Source organism: Microtus ochrogaster, linkage group LG5 (genome assembly GCF_000317375.1).
Source record: "Microtus ochrogaster isolate Prairie Vole_2 linkage group LG5, MicOch1.0, whole genome shotgun sequence".
NCBI lineage: Eukaryota > Metazoa > Chordata > Mammalia > Rodentia > Cricetidae > Microtus > Microtus ochrogaster.
The window spans coordinates 41030717-41054560 of NC_022031.1; the positions used below are offsets into that span (position 1 = coordinate 41030717).

The 23844-nt window shown below is 48.2% G+C and overlaps 1 protein-coding gene across 1 annotated transcript in view; it reads left to right on the forward strand.

Moving 5' to 3' along the window:
- The window catches only part of Ccdc180 (coiled-coil domain containing 180), a 53214-nt gene that overhangs the window by 27406 nt on the left and 1964 nt on the right, over window positions 1–23844 (forward strand). Inside the window, exons 21-36 of the mRNA XM_013351798.2 lie at window positions 568–748; window positions 1637–1783; window positions 4830–4974; window positions 5148–5264; window positions 6428–6526; window positions 8095–8214; window positions 10373–10545; window positions 10769–10821; window positions 10938–11013; window positions 11946–12023; window positions 14288–14354; window positions 15883–16024; window positions 18787–18947; window positions 19429–19566; window positions 20541–20652; window positions 23411–23516. Of these exons, the coding sequence (XP_013207252.2) occupies window positions 568–748; window positions 1637–1783; window positions 4830–4974; window positions 5148–5264; window positions 6428–6526; window positions 8095–8214; window positions 10373–10545; window positions 10769–10821; window positions 10938–11013; window positions 11946–12023; window positions 14288–14354; window positions 15883–16024; window positions 18787–18947; window positions 19429–19566; window positions 20541–20652; window positions 23411–23516 (1915 nt within the window). The remainder of the gene's footprint in view (window positions 1–567; window positions 749–1636; window positions 1784–4829; window positions 4975–5147; window positions 5265–6427; window positions 6527–8094; window positions 8215–10372; window positions 10546–10768; window positions 10822–10937; window positions 11014–11945; window positions 12024–14287; window positions 14355–15882; window positions 16025–18786; window positions 18948–19428; window positions 19567–20540; window positions 20653–23410; window positions 23517–23844) is intronic.

The window sequence follows — 23844 nt, forward strand, 5'->3', positions numbered from 1 at the left end:
ACAGGGTTTCTCTGTAGCTTTGGAGCCTGGCCTGTCCTGGTACTAGCTCTTGTAGACCAGGCTGGCCTCGAACTCACAGAGATCCATCTGCCTCTGCCTCCCAAGTGCTGGGATTAAAGGTGTGCACCCCCACCACCTGGCATTAGTCACTGTTGTAAAGGGACAGATCAAGACTTCTGTGCCTGTAGAGGTGCCCCCACCAATATCTCAATGCTCTCCAAACACCTCCAACCTTTCTCTGCTCCCTGGAACTCTTTGTCATCCCTTGTTTTCCCTCTCAGCAGTTGGAGGGCTCCACCAGCAGGGACTGCAGGCCCACAGCCCCTCTCCAGTCTGGCTGCTCCTTGGTCTCCCCAGGGTCCCAGTCCAGATCCAGTTCCACCCTGGAGAGGGCAATTGGGGCGTGGTAAGGGTCCTTGCCGGACGAGAGTGGTTCCTGCCTTGGTCTGGCCTAGGAGGTGCAACAGGTGGCCCCATTCCAAGGAAGGAATGGCCTCAGAGGGTAGCACAGGAATTCCAAGGAAGGAATGGCCTCAGAGGGTAGCGGCTCTCCTTCCCCTCCTGCAGCTGAGCTCCTGCTCCACCAGGAGAGGCTGGATAACCACTGTGCAGGCGTCATTGAGACTCTGAAGAAAGAGAAGCAGATGTTCTGTCAATTCCAAGAAGAGCAAGCCGTGCGGAGCAAAAACTTCCGCCGCAAGATCTACGACATGGAGCACATCTTCCTGAACGCCACCAAGAGCCAAAAGTAAGGGGTGGGAGTGTCTCCTTCCCAGGCCTGGCTCTGGAAACCCAGCTCCTCCTGGTGAAGGGGATGAAGGCTTTAGGGGGCCACCTGTCAGCTTCCCTTTTCGCTAAAGCCACAGACCCAGACTCCATGGGTAACATTTGATGTGTGTGAGGCCACAGGTGCATAGCCTTGGAGGGAGGAGGTTCATGCACATCGTCCATGTGCAAGGGTGCAGGTGCTGCACTCAGAAACGTCCATGTTGGGGCAGCTAGAAGGGCTTCCTGCAGGAGGGCATCGCCAATGAACCCAGAGGCGCCTGCCAAAACTTAGGGCAGGGCCGTCTGCAGGGCGGATAGAGAGAGCAAGAAGCTCCAGCAAGGCCACCCAGAGATGGAAGACAGGGGCCCCATTCAGGTGACAGGAAGGACCATGCAGGTTTCTCTCTCTGCAACAGACAATCACAGGGGCAGCCGATTTGGTTGTGGCAGGGAAGTAACTTTTGGTTCAGGAGAGCACAGGTCAGGGTGCCCCTCTGCTGGAGAGTCAGATGGTCTGCTGGCGGGAGAATCAGGACTCAGCAGAGACTAGAACTCCTTTGCTAATTTGCTGACAATGCCTTTTTACTTTTTATTTGGTGGGGCTGTCTCACTAAATTGTTCAGTTAGGCCTTGAGCTCACTGTCACACTGGCTAGCCTTGAACTTCTGACTCAGCCCCGTGAGTGCCGGGAGTACAGGCTTGTTCCACCACGCCTGTCTTTTAATCTCCTTCCCAGTATTTTCTTTCATGGCCAGAGGAGTTGGGCAGTGAATCTGGCAATGCCCAGGAGTCCCTCCAGACACACCCAGCCCTTTTGTGCGTCCCAGGCTGGTCATTCACCACACCCACATCGCCCCTGTCCTCACAGGCTGGTTAGTCTCACCAAAATACTTCACCGGGAGCTGCTTAGCTATGTGGATGTCATCCAGGTGTCCCTGAGAAGCTTCCGGCAGTACCTAGAAGAGAGTCTGGGAAAACTCCGCTATACCAACATTGACTTTGTCAAGCACTGCAGGTGGGAACCAATGTATGTTTTATGTCTCTACGAGCCACCAGGGTTTATTCTTAGGAGGTAGCCATGTTTCTCTCTTGACTTACTTTTTTCCACCTTTCGACCTGGCGTCCAGTGGTATTAGGTGCAAAGAGCTGTCCACTAGCACTGGCACTAGAATTTTCCATCATCACAGACCAAAACTCTGTGCCATAAGCATTCGCTCCTCAGTCTCCTTCCCGTGTCCCTGCCGTCGCCATTTTACTTCCGATCTCTATGAAATTTACTGGTTCCACCCTCAGTCCTCAAGGGGTCGTCTATAATCACCTCCCCCTCAAGGGGTCGTCTATAATCACCTCCCCCTCAAGGGGTCGTCTATAATCACCTCCCCCTCAAGGGGTCGTCTATAATCACCTCCCCCAAACCTCAGAGAACATTACAGACGGAATGGAAGCTTTGGGTGGAGAGTGGTGATACTAAAGATGTGTTCCGGGCATGACATGACCGTTGTACCCATGAACTCACTGAGCTGAGGCTACCCACCCTCCCCCCACACACAAAAGACTGGGCCCATTGGACATTTCATCCCGGAAGGGGGATGGACTCGTGAGGCCCCTTCCGTGGGGACCACTGGCAGTTAGTGGTTTCTAGGGGAAAGGTGTTCCCTTCTTCAGTAAAGTAGTCACTGATGAGTTACCCATGTTTCTGTAAGTAAACTCCCTGCAGCCCCTGCACCTCCACGTTCATACAAGCAAACCTGATTAAACCCAGTGGGTCACACATATGCATGAGCTAAGACAGTAGGAGCAAGGCTTGTTGAAGAAAAGGAGGGTGAGGAGGCATGAGAGAGGGCCATGGGGGTTAACAGAATTGGGATTCATTCATTATACACAGGTAAGGAATGCTCAGAGAAAAGAGAAGTTAGCCGTCCCAGGCACCGCCTGTAGAGGGGGCTGTGCTTTTGGCCTTCACTGCTGTATTCCATTCGCTTGTACCCTCCCAGAGGCCGATTCGTCTGCGTTCACACTTTCTTCCCTTTTAAGGCTGAGCGATGCTCCGTTGTGCTGGGTTGCACACCACAGTTTATTTTTCCACCCGCCTATTGGGTGGCTATGTGTCTGTTTACCTTTGGGTGATTTGTGACGGTGGCACAGGGGACATCGCAGATACCTGCTTGGGTCCTGTCTGTTTCTAGACAGGGAACAGCTCTGTCACGTGGTGGTCCTGTCCTTTTTCTGTTGAGGAGTCATTTTTAGATTCTGTTTTCGAAAGTAACTTCCATTTTGTATTCCCACTAGCCAGGTGTAGGAGTTCTGGTTTCCCTGAATCCTCCCATTACTTACTATGAATTTCTTTCTAAATTGCAGTGGATGGGAGGCAGTGTCAGAGGATGGTTTTAGTTTGCCTCCCCCTAAACTAATGATGGTGTTTTTCTGTCTGCTCACTGACCCTTTTTTCCCTTTGCCTTTTCCCACCATCTTTGCTCATTCATGCCTGGATATAATACCAGAGTTAGCGTTTTATATTTGTAACAAGCTATACTTGATCCATTTTTTAATGCATAGGAGTGTTTTGTCTGCGTGTATTATGTGTATCACGTATGTGCATGCCGTATTGTAGCAAGCTTTGTTGTCAGCCACCAGCTCCCAAATAACAGGGAGATTTCTTATTAATTATGAAAGCTTGGCCTTAGCTTAGGCTTGTCCCAATAGCTCTTATAACTTGTTAGCCAATTTATATCAATCTACATTTTGCTTGTGACTTTTTACCTTTAATTCTGTACGTCTGACTCCTTCCAACTTACATTTGGTTATTTTGTAATTTGTGCCCAATACTTGTAGCATCTCTGTGCTCTGCTCTCTGGTGTCTTTTGGCTTTAATTTATGGTGTCCTACTTGCTTGTGATTTTTCTTTTCACCAGAAGTCACTTGTTTCTCTTGGATTTTATCTCCAGCATCTCTCTTTGAGGGCTGGACTCATGCGGCATTCCTTCAGAGAGTCGGTATTTGTTTTTACTGGACCACGTGGGGCAATACCTACTCGGGACCAGTTGAAATTCTCTGCTTGAGGCTCTATTTCATTTTGTCATTCCGGAGAACACATATTCAGTTAACAAAATCTCAGATTAGAAAGAACTTTCTTTCCTCCTTGCCCTGGGGTCTCAGTATCCTGGAACCTGGTGAGGTTCATGTGTCACTCAATCTCACACTGAAAGTGCCACCCTGAGGTTCCAGTTCCATGCTGGCCCTTCCCCCATGCGGTCATGGAGGCTCAGCATCAAAGTCTCCAGGTCAAAGTCAGTGTTGGTACTACCCACATCCCAAAAGGGCCCTGTAGTTTCACTTCCTCAAGAGACTGCAGACTTCTCATTCTTAGATGTGATGTGGGAAGTCCTTCTGTACATGTGTTGCTTTAATTGGTTAATGGATAAAGAAGCTGTTTTGGCCTGTGACAGGTAGAATAGAGCTAGGCAGGGAAAACTAAACTGAATGCTGGGAGAAAGAAGGTGGAGTCAGACAGATGCCATGGAGCTGCAAGAGAGGAAAGGCGTGAGCTGCCAGCTGGAACCCTGTTGCCACGAGTCTCGTGGTAAAGTATAAAATAATGGAAATGGGTTAATTCTAGATGTAAGAGCTAGCTAGTAATATGCTTAAGTGATTGGCCAAGTAGTGATTCAAATAATATAGTTTCTAGGCGATTATTTCAGGACAGGAACAAACAAACAGCCTCCACCAACATAGATGGACTTCTTTATTTATTCAGTCAGTCAGTCAGTCAGTCACTCAGTGGTGTTGGGCATTGAACCCCGAGCCTCCTGCCTGTTAGACAAGCATGCATGCTACCCCCAAGCTGCATGCTTATCTTGCCCTTCTGGAATTTGTGCAGCATCTCATTTGTTTCAGCTGATCTGTCAGAGAACCCAACCTGATGCACTAGCAAACTGGCCATCCCACTGCCTCTGCCTCTGCCTCTGCATAACCTGCATCTATTTTCCCAGTGCCTGCCTTGGGACGTGGAGGAATTGTTCAGTGTGACTGGTGGCCTTTGCTTCTCCTCCATTGTTCTTCAGATTGTTCTCAGAGGGGGGCAACTTTTCCCCTGAAGAAATCCAGTTACTGTGCCAGCGCTTGGAGAAGGAGGCTACCCGGATTGAGTTCGTCGAAAGTTTAATCATGATCCACATGGAGAAAATGGAGACGGAGTACTTGGACCAGGTGGGGGCTCCCTGTCCTCCTCCCAGACAGCCTCCAGGACTGTCTGCCAGAGGCTGTCACTTCTGAACAATGGCTACACCTGGGCCCCAGCCATATAAAAGCTTCCCCATCCTTCCAAGGTCTGGTGTTCCAGATCAAGTTCACCCTGATTTCCTTCTCATCTTTCCTTCTAGGCCAATGATATCATCAACAAATTTGAGAGTAAATTCCATAACCTGTCTTCAGACCTGATTTTCGTAGAGAAAATCCAACGGCTGATGACAAACCTGCAAGTGAACATCAAGTGTCAGGTAGGTCAGCGGACATCTAGTGTCCCTTCATCTAGTGGACATCCATCACACGCACCTGCAGCCTGGGGTCTGTCCCAGGGTGCTTCAGCCAGGAAGACCAATAACTCTTAGTAGTCCCACCCAGTTACTGAGTTACTGTGCTCCACAATCACCAACTGATTTGGTTTAGCATTGTTTGTCCGTATAAGAACTGGATGGACTGCTTTTGTATCCATTTTAGACATAGGGAAACTGAGGCAAGGGCTGGGGGGACAGCTTAGTCCTTAAAGTGCTTGCCTCACAGAAGGACCTGAGGTCAGTCCCCAGATCCACGTCTAAAAAGCTGGGCATGGTCTACATGTTAGCAGTTCCAGTGCTGGGGAGGAGAGACAGGCAGATGTCCGGAGCCTGCTGACTGGTCAGGCTAGCCTACCTGATGAGCTCCAGGTCAATGGGAGACCCTGTATGGATGATACAAATGGGAGATGATGGATTATTAAATAATAATAAAACAAAAAGAGGGCATGAAGTTGGGGCCCTAACGAGGTAGGAGAAAATCTGGGAGGAGATAGGGTTAGCAAGACTGGCTGGCCAGAACACTCTCAGGAGCCAGCTCCCCATTCTGAGGTCGCAAGCACAAATGGCTATGTCGGGCTTTCTGTGTGAGTACAGAGGATTCAAACTCACTTCCTTTAAGCAGCAGAGCAAGCACTCAGCCACTGAGCCATTTCTCCAGGCCCTTGCATACTCTTTAAAGATTACCCTTTGAGCAGCCTCCCTGTCATTGCTGGGTTGCCAGGGTGTTTTTGTTTTTGAGTCCTCTTTCGGCATGATGCCTGTCCAGGACTGTGCGAAGCACCCTTGTCCGGGACACTGCCTGTGTCCTCGGGTGTCCTGAAAACTGGAACTCTGTGACAGAGTGTCAGTGTTCCAAAGCTCTGTATGCCTCCTGGTGGGTCTTGCATACTTAACCACACTCTGTAGCACCAGTTTCGCTTAACCCAGACCTATTTAATACAGAAACAAATCTTTTAAACTTGTATTGATCTATTTTCCAATATGACTATATACTCTCTCACTGTATCTTTTCAGCGTTTAATCAATTTCTTGTGTATCTTGAAGGACAGTTGCCTGTTCTTGATATCTATTCCAAAAACAGAATCTCAAAACTCCTGGTTTTCTAGGTGGCGAAGTCCAATTCACAATCAGAAGGGTTGAATTCTTCCCTGGAACAGCTTCAACACAAGATACAAACCTGTAGAGACCACCGGGGAGACAAGGGCGTGAGTGCATCACAGAAACTGTGTGCGCCCCGTCAAGAATGGCAAAGTTGGTGTAGACCTGCGTCTGGGTACCAGAGTTCTCCAGCACAGGACGGGTGGGGTGTCTCTGAGCCTTGCCAGCCAACTTTTGTGTTAATGGAAGGCAGAAAAAAAAACCAATTAATCCCCCCCCCTCCCATACACACACACACAACAGCCTCCGGTGAGCATGCAATGGTTAGTGAGGGTAAGGGCCTGAGACTGGATTTGGGGACCCTGCTTCCCTCTGCAAGCCATCAGTCCAGGTCAGAGAAGCAGAACTCTGTGCTCCTCTTCATCACAGACATAAACTGATTTTTCATGTCTAACCTGTGAAAAGTTGGGATTGCTACAGAGATCAGCAGGACTATGTTGATGAGTGTCTCTGGCTCCCCCAAGGCAAGCAGAACAGGTCTCTGGGTGTGTGCATACTTGGTTTTTGGCCATGAGTGCCTGTCTGCACCCTGGTTCATATGTGCCCTGGTCTCACAAGGTATCTCTGGGCAGCTCACCCAGATGCCCCGGAGCTGGGTACTTGGCCTGTGAGTCTGAGAAAAATGCTTCCTGTCCCATTTCTTTCATGCCAGCTCTGGGCTGTGTCTCGATCAATGTGAGCCCCCAAGAGGACATTTATTTTTTTCTATCTTCTTTGCAAATTTTTGTATGGTATGGCACATGATTCTGGAGAAAAGTTCCCACAGGACATCATGTGCAGAATGAATGTCCCTCTGGAGACAGAGACACCCTCAGTTCCATTGTTTACCTTCACAGACTTTCCTATATACCCGTTGAGTAAATCACAATGAAGAGAGGTTGTGTAGATAGAACATTTTGTCCATCACTTTTCTGGCCTCCCTTTCCTGGTGTCAAGGGACAGACTAGCCCTAACCATCTAGAGGAGCGGCATTTAGATTCATTTCTTTCTTTTCCAAGCTCCACCGGTTCTTTCATATTAGGTGGATGTCAGGAGACTTGCCCAGCCTCCCGACTAGGTGGGGAGAGTGTGAGCTGAGCGTCCCATTCCTGTGTTGATGGAGGAGCCTGGTTTATAATCTCATAACAGTGATAAGGAAACAATGGTAAAGTCTTGGATGCATAGTGGTGATAAAGATGGTCGAGGGTGCATGCCTGGGCCTGTAGGGTGCTGCTGAGGGGAGTGCCTAGAGACAGGCAAGTCCACCCTCCTGACAACTGGACCAAATGTACCCTTTAAACATAATTTTAGAGTTAGAGGAGAGACTGGGGGTGTCCATATCCCCATCTTATAGATGAAGAAACCGAGTCAGGCAGTTTTGAGTCACTTGTCTATATCTGAACCTACAAGACTAGGAACAGTATCCTCCATCAGTGAAGGATTTGCCACCTTAGGACGGCTGCCCAAGAGAGCTAGCCAGTGACCCCCTGACGCACATATTCCTCTAGGACCATTTCCTATAAGAGAGGGGACTTGGAAGAACCTAACGTTGTCCTTCCTGGATAAGCTCCTGTCCCTGCACTTCTGGTGACCCTGCCTGTTTTCCGGGCCCTCCCTCCCTCTCTATTCTCATTAGATGGTGAACACAGATGACCTCCTTGCCTTTGTCCGATCCTGGAAGGAAAAACTGAGCCAGAGGATTAAGTACCTCAACTGCAGCCTGGATGTGGTGTCCATTACCCAGGAGGTCTTCACGGTAAGGAGCACAGAGAGATCAGGGAAAGGGTAGAGAAGTTGTGTCTGGGCTCCCAGGAGACACAAGATCTAGTACAGTGGAAGAGGAGAGGAGATGCCCAGGCTTCATCAGGTCCGATGTTAGAGAAGGAGAACTCACTGTGGAGTCAGATCTCAGCTGAGGTCCCCTGTGGCCTGGCTCCTTACACTTGTCTTTTAGGAGACTCCTCACATCTTTGATATTACGGCTCTCTCCCAAGATTCTCAAGTTAGCCAGTGCATGTGGCCTCAGCCACATCCATCCACCTCATCCTCCGCCTCCCATCTGCCATGAGCAGCCACACCCTCCATCTCCAACAAGACCCCCATGTCTCTTCCTCTAGCTACTAAATCCTCTCACACACTCGATGCCCAGTCCCTGTACAGCAGCAAAGGCCCAAATAACTTTGTCATTTTCCTGCCTTCAGTGTCAAAGTCAAACCCTTCAACCAGTCAGTCACAGGGAAGCTTCCATGATCTGTCATCAGTATCCTTCATCCCTCTCTCCCAGTCAAAGGCATCTCTTGCCTTCTGATTTAGGTGGGACTACTGACCCTGGCGTATCTCCTACTTCCCCATGAATCTACTGACCGTGAGATAAGGTCTCTGGTTAAGGGGCCATCTGCCAGAGATTGAGTATGGCATGGGCGGAGCCTGCATGACTGCCTCTTTCCCCATTCCCACATCAGACTTTGCTCATGAGCTTCTCAGTCACTCCCAAGGAACTCCAGAGCCATTTGCTGCATGAATGGGCAGCTGCCGCTTGCAGCTACAAATACCCTCCATTCCGCTGCTCCCCTGGACCAGTTTCTCTCCACCCACCAGGTCCCGCTCACCAGTTCCTGCAGCCGCTTATGAAATAACCATTCTGAGGCTTAATATTTTTTTTAATATTTATTTATTATGTATACAACATTCTGTCTGTGTGTGTATGCCTGCAGGCCAGAAGAGGGCACCAGACCCCATTATAGATGGTTGTGAGCCACCATGTGGTTTCTGGGAATTGAACTCAGGATCTTTGGAAGAGCAGGCAGTGCTCTTAACCTCTGAGCCATCTCCCCAGCCCTCTGAGGCTTAATATTAATTACACACTCTTTGGCCTATTAGCTCAGGTTTCTTATTAACTAACTCTTACATCTAAAATTAACCAATTTCTATTTTTAGAAGATATTTTACCACAAGGCTCGTGGTTTGTTACCTCTTGCTTCTTGGGCAGCTACATGGTGTCTGCCTGACTTTGCCTTCTTTCCTCTTCTATCTCTGTGTGGATTTCCCACCTTGCTATTTTCTGCCCTGCCATAGGCCAAAGAATCTTCTTTATTAACCAATGGTAATAAAACATATTCACAGCATACAGAGGGGAATCCCACATCAACCACTCAGCTACCAGAGTTTGGCTACTCTTCCTTCCAAAGGGAGTCTTTCCCTTCTGTGCAGCTAGGTAACCCACACACACACATCCATTCCCTACACTGCTCATGGCAATACAAAGGCTCCAGGGTTCTAGCTTGTGCCCTTTCAAAGGCCTGACAGGAGAGGGGACTCAGAATAAATGATGGAACAACCAGACTGATTACTCTGTGGGCCTCTTTACTGCCCTTTCTCCCAGGCAATTGGTCACTCTTAGTCTTGCCTTCATTTATTCCTTCATCCCATGGGGTCAAGACACCAGTTGGGAATATCATGGCTGATGCTGCAGGTTTCACTTCATGCTCACAGAATATGCTGGAACTTTTCCTTCATAGGACTGGTCCTAATTCTAACCACACATTTGTGTGTGTGTGTGTGTGTGTGTGTGTGTGTGTGTGTGCATGTGTATGCATTGAATGTCTGTCTGTCTTAACCTAGACTGCAAGCTTCAAGAGGTCAGGGACCCTCTACAGACTCTCTTCATGTCCCCAGAATTCAGACAGGGCCGTGTGGAGAACAGGCCTTGGGAAACCTTCCTAAAGTCTCGCATGAATGAATGATGATCAATTGACTCCCTGAGGGAATAGGAGCACAGCCACTGTTAGGGCAGATGAGCACTAAGAACCAGGCAGCTTGCCTCCAGCCATCACTTGGATAAGATGGCAGTGGACAGTATCTGCTGCCCCCTTAAAATGTGGCCCCTCTACTCAGAATTTCTCTCTGAACGGCAGGACACCATCCTCACTGAAATGGAAGTGGAGAGTGACATCCATGAATCTTCAGAAGACCTTGAGGAGGAAGCCAAGGTGGGCCCTGTCACCCCTGAGTCCTTCGCCCAGCCAACCCGCATGGGGAGGCCCATGATCGAAGACCCTGCTGTGGATGTGGTCAAGAAGATCCTTCAGTGAGTGCCTCCCACTGTGGCTCTGGGGCCCTCCTCCCTGGAGCACCATGGGAAGGCTGCTCCAGGAGCCTGTAACCTCAGCCCAGAGGCTTCCCCTCTTAAACCTCAGTTACTCATCCAAATTCCTGAGCTCATAGTGAGATTTTGGATGTTACCCAGGGTTTAGCCTGGGCTGTTGTCATGGTCACCTTGGAAAAGTTCACTTCCTTCCCTTTGGTTTCAGAATTCCTCAGACAAAATTGACAAGCGCGTGTGATAAGGATCGCTCCCACACAGGTAGAAGCACAGGCCTGTGGGTCTCAGAGAAGGTAGTGATGGGGGCATTGGTGGCAGCTCCAGCCCATTGTCACCTCTTCTTCTCTGCTCTTGTCTTGGACACTTGTCACCCAAAGCCTTGAAGAAACGGTACCAGGGAGACAAGTCTTTGAAGAAGGCCTTGGCCAGCTCCAGTGTCACCTCGGCAGGGAGGTGAGGAGGCAAGGCCATCTCAAATGTCCCCTTCACAGATGCCCTGGGCCCACTTGTCCCCAGACAAAGGCCAGGTGGCCTGTCTTTTGCTCAGACTCTGGTCTCAGGTCCCACTTGCACTCAGGTTCAGGAACTGTGTGGGAAGGCGGTCGGGAGCATTGCTAACACTGGCTTATTCAGGCCTGAGTTCATCCTTAGCGGTGAATCACAGCTCCAACATGCTTGTACCTGGAGAAGTATCTGGGTGACTGTCACTAGGATGACAGGTAGATCCCTGCCCTTCAATCTCCCCACAAAGGAGGCAGCACTAGAAAGGGGGCAGACTGAGCACAGCAGCTGGTGGGTTTCCTGGAACAACTTCACAGGTACAGGAGGATTAGGACATGGTGTCTAAGTCCATGATCCCCTGCTAAGCTCTAAAGAGGTCACCCATCACACATGAGCCTCTGGCCACTAGCCCTAACCCGCATATTTCAGAGAAAGCAAATGTCAGAAGACGGCTGAGCCAACTTTGGTCTTTGCCAAGCCTTGGGTCGCATAAGTTTTGTGTGTGTTAATTATGCCTTGTGTAACTGAATTCACAGCTAACTAGAAGTGTTGTCTGATTATTTACTGACCCCAACAGCTCTCCTTGAGTCTTCATGGGAAAGGGAGGATGTTATCTTCTAAACCTGACCACCTCTGCCACTTGCCCTCTACCTGACCTTGGCTGGGACTCAGCAATAAACCCAAAGTTAAGGTTTTTTGTCAGAAATGTTGAAGAACAGGGAAGTATCCTGTAGAGCTATTCTAAAATCCAGTCATCTTGCCCTATAGGCATCATAGGTTCTCAGGCATCCCAGGCAAGGCCCAATGGATACAGAACCACCCCCCCGCCACCCACACACACACGTGTGCACACTACAAAATACTGACCTTCTTCTGTGTGACAGCATGACACGACATAGCAAGATCAGCCGAGTTGACAAGAAGTACCAGGTGCTTGGGGACAGGCCTCCTCCTCAGACTGAGTAAGTACTGACAAATTGTTTCCCGTTATGGAACCCTTTTCCTGCTGTGAGAACCCTTCTCCTCTGTGAGAGCCCTTTCCCTCTGTGAGGACCCTTTCCCTTGTGAGAACAGTGGAGAAGCAGGGAGGGTTAACTTACACACAAGGTCAGTTTGTCTTAGCTTAATACATGTATTTGTTGAGAAACATTTTTACCAAAAGTTCACATTTTCCAAACTCAGTATTTCATGATGACAAGATACTTTTGGGGTTTGAGGGATTTGCTTGTTTTTTGTTTGTTTGACTGTTTGCAGTTTTCCCACCCCACTGCATCTTCTTTATCGGCACTTTAGTGATTAAAGCAAAAGCTAGGGTTACTTTAGTATAGCTTCTTTTTGAGCAAATCAGCAGAATCTCAAGTTGAAGATGTCAGAAGCCCTTGGAGAACACCAAGCCCTAGAGTAGAGCCCTACTCTCTCACTGAGCCCCCCCCCCCTTCTTAGCAAACTTTGACATATACACACCCGGGACTCTTACCTCTGGCCACAGAGGGGTGCTGCTTACTAGCTTGCTCCCAGTGGCTTGACCAGCCTGCTTTCTTATAGAACCCTGGGCCCTCAGCCGTCAATCGCTAATTAGGAAAATGCTTTCCAGGCCTGCCTGTAGCTGGAAAGTCTAGAGGCAGTTTTCTCAGTTAAGACTCCCTCCTCTCAGGTGACTTGAGCTTGTGTCAGATGGACGTAAAGCTCCGCAGTACAGCGCCCTCTAGAGGGCTTACTATGTTTAAACTTTTAATTTAGTTTCATTATCATTATGAGAGTGAATGAGGGTGTGTGCATGCTACTTTGCACGAGTGTGTGTTGTGTGTGTGTGTGTTTACGCGTGCGCGCTCAGAGAACAACTTTCAGGCGTCGGTTCTCTCCTGCCGTGTTAGGCAGGGCCTCTCTTCTTGTTTTTGCTGTATCACATGCTAATTTCAGTCTCTGACTCCCTTCTCATCTGAGGAGATGACCACTTCATCTGTTTTTTGTTTGTTTGTTTTTTAACATGGATCCTGGGATCAAACTCAGGTCTCAAACCTGCTTAGCAATCAGTTTTACCCCTGAGCCATCTCCCTTTCTAGCTTTGACTTATTCGTAACTAATCATTTTTATTGTTATTGTTTTAGACAAGATTTCAGTAGTCCAGGCTGACCTGGAGCTCAAAGGTAGCCAAGGACAACCTTGAACTCTTCCTCACCCTGCCTTGACCTCCTACTGAGATTATAGGTGCGGAATGTCGGGACCAGCTCATTATTTTTTCAGAGTTCAGGGGCCAACCGATGCAGAGACCACCAGCGCCCCCTGCTGAATTTCTCCACCCCGCGGTCTTCATTCAGAGTTAACGCTCTGGCATATTAAAATGCTACCACCATGTGGATTTGCGCAGATAGGCGCTCATAAATGGGGACTGTGGATTGTGTGTGGTCTAGAGCTCCATGGAGGAGGCACCAAGGGGAAAATGCGTTCATGTTCACGGAAGCGAGAAGAAAATACTCGATTAGCTACCTGTGCAAAGTCCCTAGTTAGGGGCCCATTAGCTATTTCTGTTTTTTTTTTTTTTTTTTTTTTTTTTCGAGACAGGGTTTCTCTGTGGCTTTGGAGCCTGTCCTGGCACTAGCTCTGTAGACCAGGCTGGTCTCGAACTCACAGAGATCTGCCTCCCGAGTGCTGGGATTAAAGGCGTGTGCCACCATCGCCCGGCCCATTAGCTATTTCTGATTCAGTAAATTGAAGTTTCTTTTTTGTGGACTATGGCCTTCTGTTTATCCTGAGCTCACGCAGGAAATTCAGGAACCAGAGACACGTCCATCTAATAATCTCCCAGTCAGTATTTTAAATACTTGGTAGACTTTACAGTCTGCTGGGAGAGACAGAGATTAATTAGCCAGGCAAACCAATCAATCCCCAACCCACTGATTAGGGTGCCCCAGAGGAGCAGAGAGTATTAGAATCAGGCAATCGAGAATCGGTACAGAGCTAGGATCAGACGAAGGGGACAAATGGGACCAAGAAGCTCCATTTTTTCCTTCCTTCCTTCCTTCCTTCCTTCCTTCCTTCCTTCCTTCCTTCCTTCCTTCCTTCCTTCCTTAATTGGGATGTTCAAAGGGCAAGGTCCTGGGGCAGTAATGAGTAATTAGTAGGAGAGGGTCGGAGAAGGACACTCCGAACTCTCCATTGCTTGGCTCTGTCTGTGTTGCTGCATCTGTAAGAAGCACCTCAGAGATGTGCTTTGTTTGGGTTGCAGGGACTTCAAAGGTATCATCCTGACTCTCCTCTGGGACAGCAATGAACATCTGCTCTTCGTGGTGGAGGTGAGAGCCACCTGCAGGCCCTCTGCCTATCCCGGAAGCCCCTCCAGCCAGCCCCCTCCACCTTATGCAGTTTGTGGAACAGGGTACTCTAAGATCCTACCCCTTTAAGACCCCAGATCTATTCTGTTTGCTTCTTTTTGTTTTGTTTTTAATTTTTCCTCTCAGAAACTAAACCATGCAACGTGTGTTTGTTAATCAGCAAACACTGCTTGGACACAGTTTGTGTGTCAGCAGATGAGTGTAGCGTGTCAAGTGGAAAAAAAACCAATCTCTGTCCCTAAGCGCCCCAGCCACCAGACATGGTGGGATACCATGGTCCTGCCTCAGCCAGAGTTTAAATCCCAAGACAAGGAAGGGGTGTGGGTGGGAAGAAATGAGGTAATGACTGACCACCAGATGAGTTCCACACAGATGGCCAGCTCCAAGTAGCTCCAGTCATCTTTATACTTCAAAAACAAGCATGTTTTTCCATACTAACAAACATGTTTTTCCCTTCCTCCAACAGTCAACCTCCTGCAAAAACAAATATGTCAAATATGTTTCTTCCCCCATCTTTTACATCTAAACACCTTTTAAACCAAGAACAATGCCTATTATTTTGCTAACTTGGCCAAATACTAAGCCAGGTACATCCTGTATTTTCGAAGTCAAAAGGTGATCAACATAGGCACACATTCTCAAGAACAACAATAATGTTCAAAACTTAACAAAGCCTATTTACAGAAACAGGGCGGTCTGCCGTAAGCTGCCTGCACACAGTTAGCTTGCACTCCAACTGCCCGCTGACTTGTATTGTCTCCAATCCTGTCAGCACAGAATCAGAACAGTTCCCCAGGTCTGGAGTGAGAGCTGGTATTTCTGGATAAAAAACCCAAGATGCATCAGTACTTGAAGAGTTTTAGGGGGAAATATTTAAGAAAAGATGGGGTTTCGGGACTGATCAGCTCTGCCCCATGAGTGACTGGCACAATGACACTAAAAACTGCTAAGAGGGTCATCAATGTTGCGTGAGAGAATAGAGTATAAAGGCTGCGCAGATCCAGAAGCCTCTGTGCTGTCTCCAAGTCCACCGGTCCTTGCTGAGTGAGATTGCTTCCACAGGCTTTGCCTCACGGAGACCCACTGGAGAAACACTCTTGTACTGATCCAAAGCCTCAAGGCTCCCAACAGTGTGTCCAGCTGCATGCTGTCCTGCTCTGGCATATCCCGGAACATATCCCGGCCTCCTGTCTGCCTTCCACAGGCTGGGTTCTGCCAGGCAGGGCTCCGGCTCATCTCTGTGGTCCACATCTTGTTGCTTCCTAGTAAACACCCAGCCCTGTTCCAGTTTGAGATGCCATGGACTTGGGTCTCTAGGGCTAAATAGGAGTTGCCATTCACTCATTCAAGTAGAACCTGGTCTGTGTGTAGCCATGCTTGGTGGGCCTGGGATGAGGACAGGGTCACGTGAGTAGAGGGGGAGTACAGGTGGAGGTGTGAAGGTCAAGAAGGACTGGTGGGGCCACACATGGTCACCTCTCTCTGGTAGGATTTTTACCGCAAAGAGAAACACCCAGTCACCAGGCCTGAATGCATGTATGAAAACTTTGACCAATGCGCTGAGCACATTGGCAAGAAGATTATGGAATACCAGAATCAGGCAGACGAGTACCACAACTCCTGCCTTCTGGGTAAGTGCCATTCTGTTGGGAGGAGGCTGGCAGGAGGAACACAAGGAGCAGGTCTGGCCAGGGTGGACCTCAGTCCACCTTCCCTTTGAGTCACTGAGGCCCTGTAAAAAGCCAGCCTCTTGCGGGTAAGAGAAAGCACTGTAAAATTTACCTGGGTCAAAATTTTTTTTGAAGGTTCATTGTTTTTTCACAAACGTAGTTGGTTTTCCACTTTGTTTCTCGGAGTTTGTGGTTCTGTTCACAGGCCGCCTGGCCTCTCCTAGCCTACCTGACCTCAGGGCTTTTGCTTTGAAGACAACCGTAGAGAACAAATGCCTCTGAGCTCGCTAGGAAACGCTGTCTGTGGCTTGGATTTCTCTCATTCTACAATCATAGGCTATGACCAGTCATTCAGTGGTTTTTGGTTCATTTCCAGAGTTGTATAACTGCCACCACTGTCCACGTTAGCCCTCATCAACCTGCCCCCTTCCAGACCCAGGCAAACCACATTCACACCTGTCCATAATTGTCCCCTCTGTCCTTTCGTGGCATGGATTCACGTGGCCTCGCGACTTCCTCTTTCACTTTATGGGATGTTTTGAGGTTATGCATGTTTTGGATTACATGGTAGTTAAAAAAAAAACACAGAATACTATTCCTCTGTGCAGATCTATCACACTTCATTGGGCTCTGTTGTGTGATCTCAGAGGTAGCAAGGGAGGTGGGGTGGGAGGATTAGGAGGTAGCCAGACCTGGAGCGAAAACCCAGCCCTGTGATCTCCCAGCTTTATGACTTGGGCAAAATGATTCTACCTTTCTGGGCTTTCACCTCTTATCTGTAAGCTGGAGGAAGCAGCAACAGTTGCCATGGAAAGCTTCTTTGAGGATCAATCTGTCACAGGCAATGACGGTCAGAGCCCCTGATAGTAGAATGAGAGAAATCCAAGCCGTAGACAGTGTTTCTCAGTGAGCTCAGAGTGATCCATTCTCTACGGTTGTCCTGAAAGCAAAGGCCCTGTGGTCAGGGCTTGAGAAGCACAGTAGACAGCGTTCCTCTCTTGTAGAAACCTAATCTGCCGGTGGAGACTTCTGTTCCCTTTGGCATAGCAGTCCAGCACCCTCTATGTCTCCACCTGAGGGCATACAAAGGAATAGAATTAGGGGCATAAAATCTTTTAAAGTAGTCATGAAGTATGAGATACCCAAAAACCAAAAATTAAGTGAGAATAGAAATTATAATAAATGGACCAGAGTCTGATCCTGGCTGCCACCCTAAATCCATGGGACCTCGAGCCTCTTCTTCTTCTTCTTTTTTTTTTTTTTTAAAGATTTTATTTATGTATTATGGATACAGTGTTCTACCTGCATGTTTGCCTGCATGCCAGAAGAGGGCACCATATCTCACCATAAATAGCTGTGCTAACTGGGAATTGAATGCAGAAGCTCTGGAAGAGCAGTCAGTGCTCTCTTCTGAGAGCCATCTCTCCAGTTCCAAGCCTCTTCTTTCATAGCCAGGGTATTAAAAAAAGGAGGCACATGTGAAGACCACCCAAGGTGAGATGTTGCACGTAAAGCTAGGACCACACGGGGCTCTGTCTGCAGAGCAGGGTGTTCGAGACTCAAACGCCTCACTCAGGCCAGTAAGGCACAACCTCTTCCCCCTCCCCCACACACACACAATTTCAACTAGAATCAAACAACTCAGCAGAAACCTTGGTAATGGATGATGAAGACAAGATATAAAAAGCTCCACTGGGGATCCAGAGCAGAAGTTTAGCCCTGATGAGGTGTCTAAACCTGATTTGTATCTACCAAAACACTTATTTTATTTTATGGGAATCATTCAAAGGGACTTGAAACAGATCCTCCAGCTTCAGGCTACCATTCTCTAACAGTGTCCAGAATTTGCTTCATACTGAGACATCCTTGAACCTCAAACCTGCCTTTGCCTCAGCCCTCTGACTTCCACACATAAAGTTCCCACAGTACTCACTGTGGTTACAGATCACTTGGGGTCAGACACGGAAGGAGCCTCAGGCACAGCTAGCTGTAGCTAGCTACCTTCGATTCCAGCACTAGGAAGACTGAGACAGCCTGGGCTACATGGTAAGAGTAGGGGAAGAATGAGGGATGAACAAAAAAGAGGTAGAAATGGAAGGAGAGAGGAAGAGAGAGAGGGAATGAGAGAGGAAGGGGGAGGCACTGGGCACAAAATAGAAAATGATGTGCTTATAGTTTAATAAAAGGGGAAACTGGAAACATGGGAGTAAGGTACTACAGAAATGGCCAACTAGATACCAAAGAGAATGAACTAGAACTTCTAAAAGAGAAACATTATGAGTTGGCATTTTAAAATGATGAGCAGGTGTGCAGCCAGGTTTTAGTGGAATTAGTGAACTGGAAGCCAGGTACAGAGGAAAGATCCTGCAAGACAATGAGATGAAAACGTGAGAGATAAAGATACAGGAATGGCAGCGTAGGTCTGAGCCCACGACTGTTTGGAAGTCCAGGAGAGGGGAGAGCCAAAGTCGAGGCAACACCCAAGTCGTAGGTGGGACCTTGTCCAAGCTGACGAAAGACAACACATTTTAAGCACACTGTCCAGGATCCCTATGAATTTGCCTAACCATCATTATCCACCTTGGTCTGGCTGCAGATCTCCTTTTGATGGAGTAGCTCTTAGCGCATTAGAGACCAATCCTTTTCCTATTTTTGGAGATATGGCCTCGACAACCTATGTCTCCTCTGTCCACTCCCTGATATCCTACCCCCAATTTCTGCAGAATTGCGTGCCCAGGTGAGGAGATTCGAGGAGCTGCTGCCCCAGGTGTGTTGGCTGGTGGTAGAGAACTACAAGGATCAGCACTGGGACAAGTTCTGCACATCCATGAAGGAGATTCGGGACCAGTTTGAGCAGCAGCAGAAGCATCTAGAGAAGAAGAAGGTGAAGGTGCAGGGAGTTGAGAACAGAGGCAGGTCGGTCATGAGCGAGGCTGAGTCCAAGGGAAGAAGAGGAGCTAGGTTTGGGGGTTGCTGGGGCCAGGGGACACTGGTGAATTAGTAACCACGGCAGCACTTGTTGGCAGAAAGCATGCCCCAAACTCTAGGCTGGGTTTGAGTCTTTGGTAGGGCCTTGGTCGTTGAGATCAATGACAGCGCCACAGTGTTCCTTGGTGCTGTGGGATATGATTGGTGCTGATTTCATTGAACTAAAGGGCCACATTCTGTTGGAGCAGGTGCTCAGCTCCGCCTCCTCTCCAACCCCCAGCGTTGGCACCAGCCACCCTCCCACCGAGTCCCTTTCTATGCTCATGTAACCACAGGACATATATGCCTGAATGTGGCCTTAGTTGACAGAAGTCCTTGGTCCTGATCTCCAAGATTGACTCAAAACCTCTGCTTATGTGTGATTTGTTTGATTGAAGGATGAAAATGCCCTGAAGCTCCAGCCAAATCTCGGACACCCCATATTTGCCCGGGAAATGGAGTCCCTAAACATTGTGGAGGAGCTAAGACAGGAAGAGTGGGGCCAGGTGATCCATGCAAACCAGGAGAAGATGGAGGTGAGCACTGCCATTCAGTCTCCATCCCAGATGCTGAGGGCTATGCTCCCCTTCAGAAAGTTGACCCCGACGGTTGGCACTTAAGCCAGAGAACACAAAAGTGATAGGTCTTTTTGGTAGATGAACTGGTCGTTATGGGATGCTTACATTACTTTGGTTTTGTCTCTTCATTTGAGACAGGGTCTTTCTATATAGTCCTGGCTATTCTAGAACTCTCCATGTAGACCAGGCTGGCCTCGAACTCACAGAGTGCCTCCTGAGTGCTGGCATTAAAAGCATGGGCCACTACATCTGGCCATACTTTGACTCCTAAATTATTTATTAAAAAAACTAGCAATAACCATTTTCTTCATGATCCATACCTACTTTTATTTTCTGCTTGGTGAATTGTCTGAGTATGTGCCTTGGCCATTTCTGGATTGTGTGTGTGTGTGTGTGTGTGTGTGTGTGTGTGTGTGTGTGTGTGTGTGTGTGTTAGGGGGAAGAAGTGTGTGAGCACATATGTATGTATGTATATACATGCATATGGAAGGCAGAGGTCAGTGCAGGGTATTGCTCCTCAGGAACAGTCAGACTGTTTTATGAGACAAAGTCCCTCACTGAACCCAGAACTCACCAAATAGGCTAGGCTGGTTGCCTCAGGAATCCCTGTCTCTCTTTCCCCAGTCCTAGAACCGTAACACATACCATCACACCCAGCTTTTTTTGTGAGGGTGGGGATTGAACTCAGCTCCTCATGCTTTTCTGGCAAGTCCTTTCCCCTCTGAATTCTTTCTTAGTCTCATACCAGACCAGATGTTGGGAGCGGTCTCTGGGCTCTGAGGACCAGGTGCTAGTTAGCCCTGATGCGGTTGCTAAGGTAGTGCAGGGGAGGCCTTACCAGGAGACTCTCTACAGAGCCAAATCTACCCTCCCTCTGCCAGCCTGGTAATGGAGATTTTGTTTATGAAGTCCATTTTCACTGCTTCTTCCAGGAATTTGCCAAGAGGTACAGCCGCTTCTTCATAGCAAGCTTGGCCTCCTTCACAGAGAAATTCCTGATACAGCTGGATGAAGTGGTCACCATTGATGACCTCCAGGTTCCACGTAAGTGGTCCACCTGACTTGTACTATGGCCCTAGGGTAGAGGTGTAGGGTGGTTGGGACTGAGGTGTGTCTACTGTCCCTCAGTCAGGGTAAAGTATCTTTTTCATTGAGTGGTATTCTGGCCCCAGAATGATCTATAATAGCCACACTTGTGGCTTTGAATGAGTGAGTTTGAGTACATAGCAAACCCAAAGTAACAAAAATAAATAATCAAGTTGCAGACAGATCAAGAGACAGCAAAACGTTATCACACAGTACTCAAAAGATGCAGCTGGGGAAAGTCCCTGTCAGGCACCATCTGGAGCTACTGATGGACAATTCTGGACAGAACAGGGTGGGGCCACAACCTGTGCCCCAAATCAGATCTGGTTTCCCATCCTAATAAGCCTATTAAATAAGCCAAACTAAGAGGAAAGCAGAAAAAGGAAATTTATACAATGTGGTCACATTCAGGAGTGGGACTAAGAGATCCAGCAAACCGCCCCCCCCCCAATCTATCTTCTGGATCCTGAAGTAAGGTCAAAGTTTAAATAGAGGGCCAAGTATATGAGCATCTAAGCAATCCAGGTCAAAATATGTTCCCACCTGCCACTGACCCGATAGTCAAATTGAGAGGCACAAGTGCCTCTCTTAGAATCTCTTTGCTTCTATCAGGGTAGTTACACCACCAAATACAAAACCGGATAGAGATCAGTCAGTCCATCCGATGCTCACAGCACACAGTAGAAACTACCTGGGGGTTTGAGGCTGAGACCTGAGACCTGAGGCTTTTCCTGCAGATGGGGGATGGGGTTCCCTCTGGCTTCTCTTTCTCACCACAGCTGCTTTTATATGGTGGGGCCAGCAGCGGTCACCTCTGGAAGGTGTTCCAGCTGCTCTCAAGAATATTATTCTTGGCCTGCTTTGCTGTTCTCTTCTCTCTATGTCACAGACTTTGGGGGGCAGAGGGCAGCCTATTCCCAGACAAATGGCCTTGGAGGACAGGAGACAAACGTGCTTGGGTCTGAAATGGACATGAACGGCTGCTTCCAGAGCCAGCTCCTTAGTGAGAAAAGGACACATGACAATTTAGTAATTTAATGTACATCGCAAGTGGACTGATTGACTTTTACTTTTTTAAAAAAAGATTTATTTATTCATTATGTATACAGTGTTCTGTCTGTGTGTGTGCCTGCAGTCCAGAAGAGGGCAGGGCACCAGATCTTACTACAGATGGTTGTGAGCCACCATGTGGCTGCTGGGAATTAAGCTCAGGACTTCTGGAACAGCAGGCAGTACTCTTAACTGCTGAGCCATCTCTCCAGCTCAACTTTTACTTATTTTCATCAAAAAACATACTTTGACTGAAAAAGTAATGCCAACGGAATCAAAGAGCGAATATAAAAATAGCGCCCTGGTGGGGGATATCATCACAGTTTTAGAGTTGGGCACCGTTTCTGAATATAGAATAAGACTCAAAGGTCTTATTAAAGCAAATGGTGGCACTTCTCTGGCCAAGATTAAGACAAGAAAAAATAAAAGTCCAATATGGAAAGAAGTGACAAACCAGAAGAGTATTCCTCCTCATATCCTGTGAGTCAGAGAAAGACCAGTTATCCCTGGGGTGCAAAGAACTCTCACAGGTCAGTCTTGAAAGAGTCAAAAACCAAACACAGGCATTTCCCAAGAGAAGCAGTCCCTGTGGCAATGATAGCAAAAGACACTCAGCCCTTGCCTACAACGATGAAGTGGATATAAGTGTGCTTGAGATAGAGCTGAATATTAAGAGCCTACCAGAAGCTTTCTGTCTCAAGATACTCTTGAAGTACCCATTTGTGCACGAGATCCTCCTGCCTCAGCCTCCAGGTGCCTGGGATCATAGGCACGTATCTGTAGTTGTTTTTTGTTTGTTTGTTTTACTTTTTGCTTGCTTGGCTTATTTCTAGTCAGCTTTTCTTAACTTAAATTATCTTATCTACCTTTTAACTACATTTTTCCTCTGGGCTTTTGCCTTTCTCTATCCTATGTCTTTCTTTACTTCTTACTCTGTTGCTTGTGGGCTGTGGGGCTGGGTAGCTGACCCCTGGAGCCCTTCTCTCCTCCATTCCTCACTCCTCCTTCTTCTCTTTTTCTCCCATTCATTCTCTCTGCCTGGCAGTTCCACCGATCCTTTCTCCTGCCCAGCTATTAGCTGTTCAGTTCTTTATTAGACCAATCAGGTGTTTTAGGCAGGCAAAGCAACACGGCTTCACAGAGTTAAACAAACGCAACAGAAAAGAATGCAACACATCTTTGCATTCTTAAACAAATGTTTCACAGCATAAACAAATGTAACACATCTTAAAACAATATTCTACAACACACATCTTTGCATCATTAACAAATATGCTTCAGCATAAAAGAAGGTAAAACACATCTTTAAACAATATTCCACAACACACATCCAGCTAGCTTCTTGGTTTCAGTTTGGGGGCTAAACCATCAGGCCTGGTGAAGTCAGGGAGTAGAGGCTGTACATGGATGGACGGTGGGAGGCATACACCTTAGGCTAGTGGCTCTCTTGAACAGTGCTCTTTGTCTCACTCTGTACTCAGAGACCTACTCTCATTACCAGGAAAGCAGGTCAAAGGTGAATCCCCAGGCTAGACATCTGCGAAGCAGCCTTGACTGTTCCTTCCAGGGCGTGGCCTCCTATCTCTAAATATGACCATCGTGTCACATCCTTGGTTCTCAAGTTGTCCATGAGGTCACAGTCAGTAACACGCCTCCTTCCTGTCAGGGATGGAACCCCAAAAGCAGAAACTATCGATCCTCATACGGAGGAAGCTGGCTAGGCTCTCTCTGGAGGAGGAGAGTGAGAAGCCCCTGATTGAACGTGGGAGCAGGTGAGCGTCTAGAAACAAGGGCAGTGTGAATGGCTCTGTGTCCACTGTGGGTGGGGCAGGCTTGTGGGGCGGGACTCGGGCTCTAAACTCAGACAGACCTGATACCCCCGGAGAGCCCCTGATTTACCTCCTTCAGTTTCCTTCTCTGAAACGACCAAGGCTGTTTGAAGAGAAAGTTAGGTGAGGTCACCCTGCACGTCCTGAGAACTCCATGGCTACGGGTTCACATAAGAACCACCACAGGGGCCGGGCGGTGGTGGCGCACGCCTTTAATCCCAGCACTCAGGAGGCAGAGGCAGGCGGATCTCTGTGAGTTCGAGACTAGCCT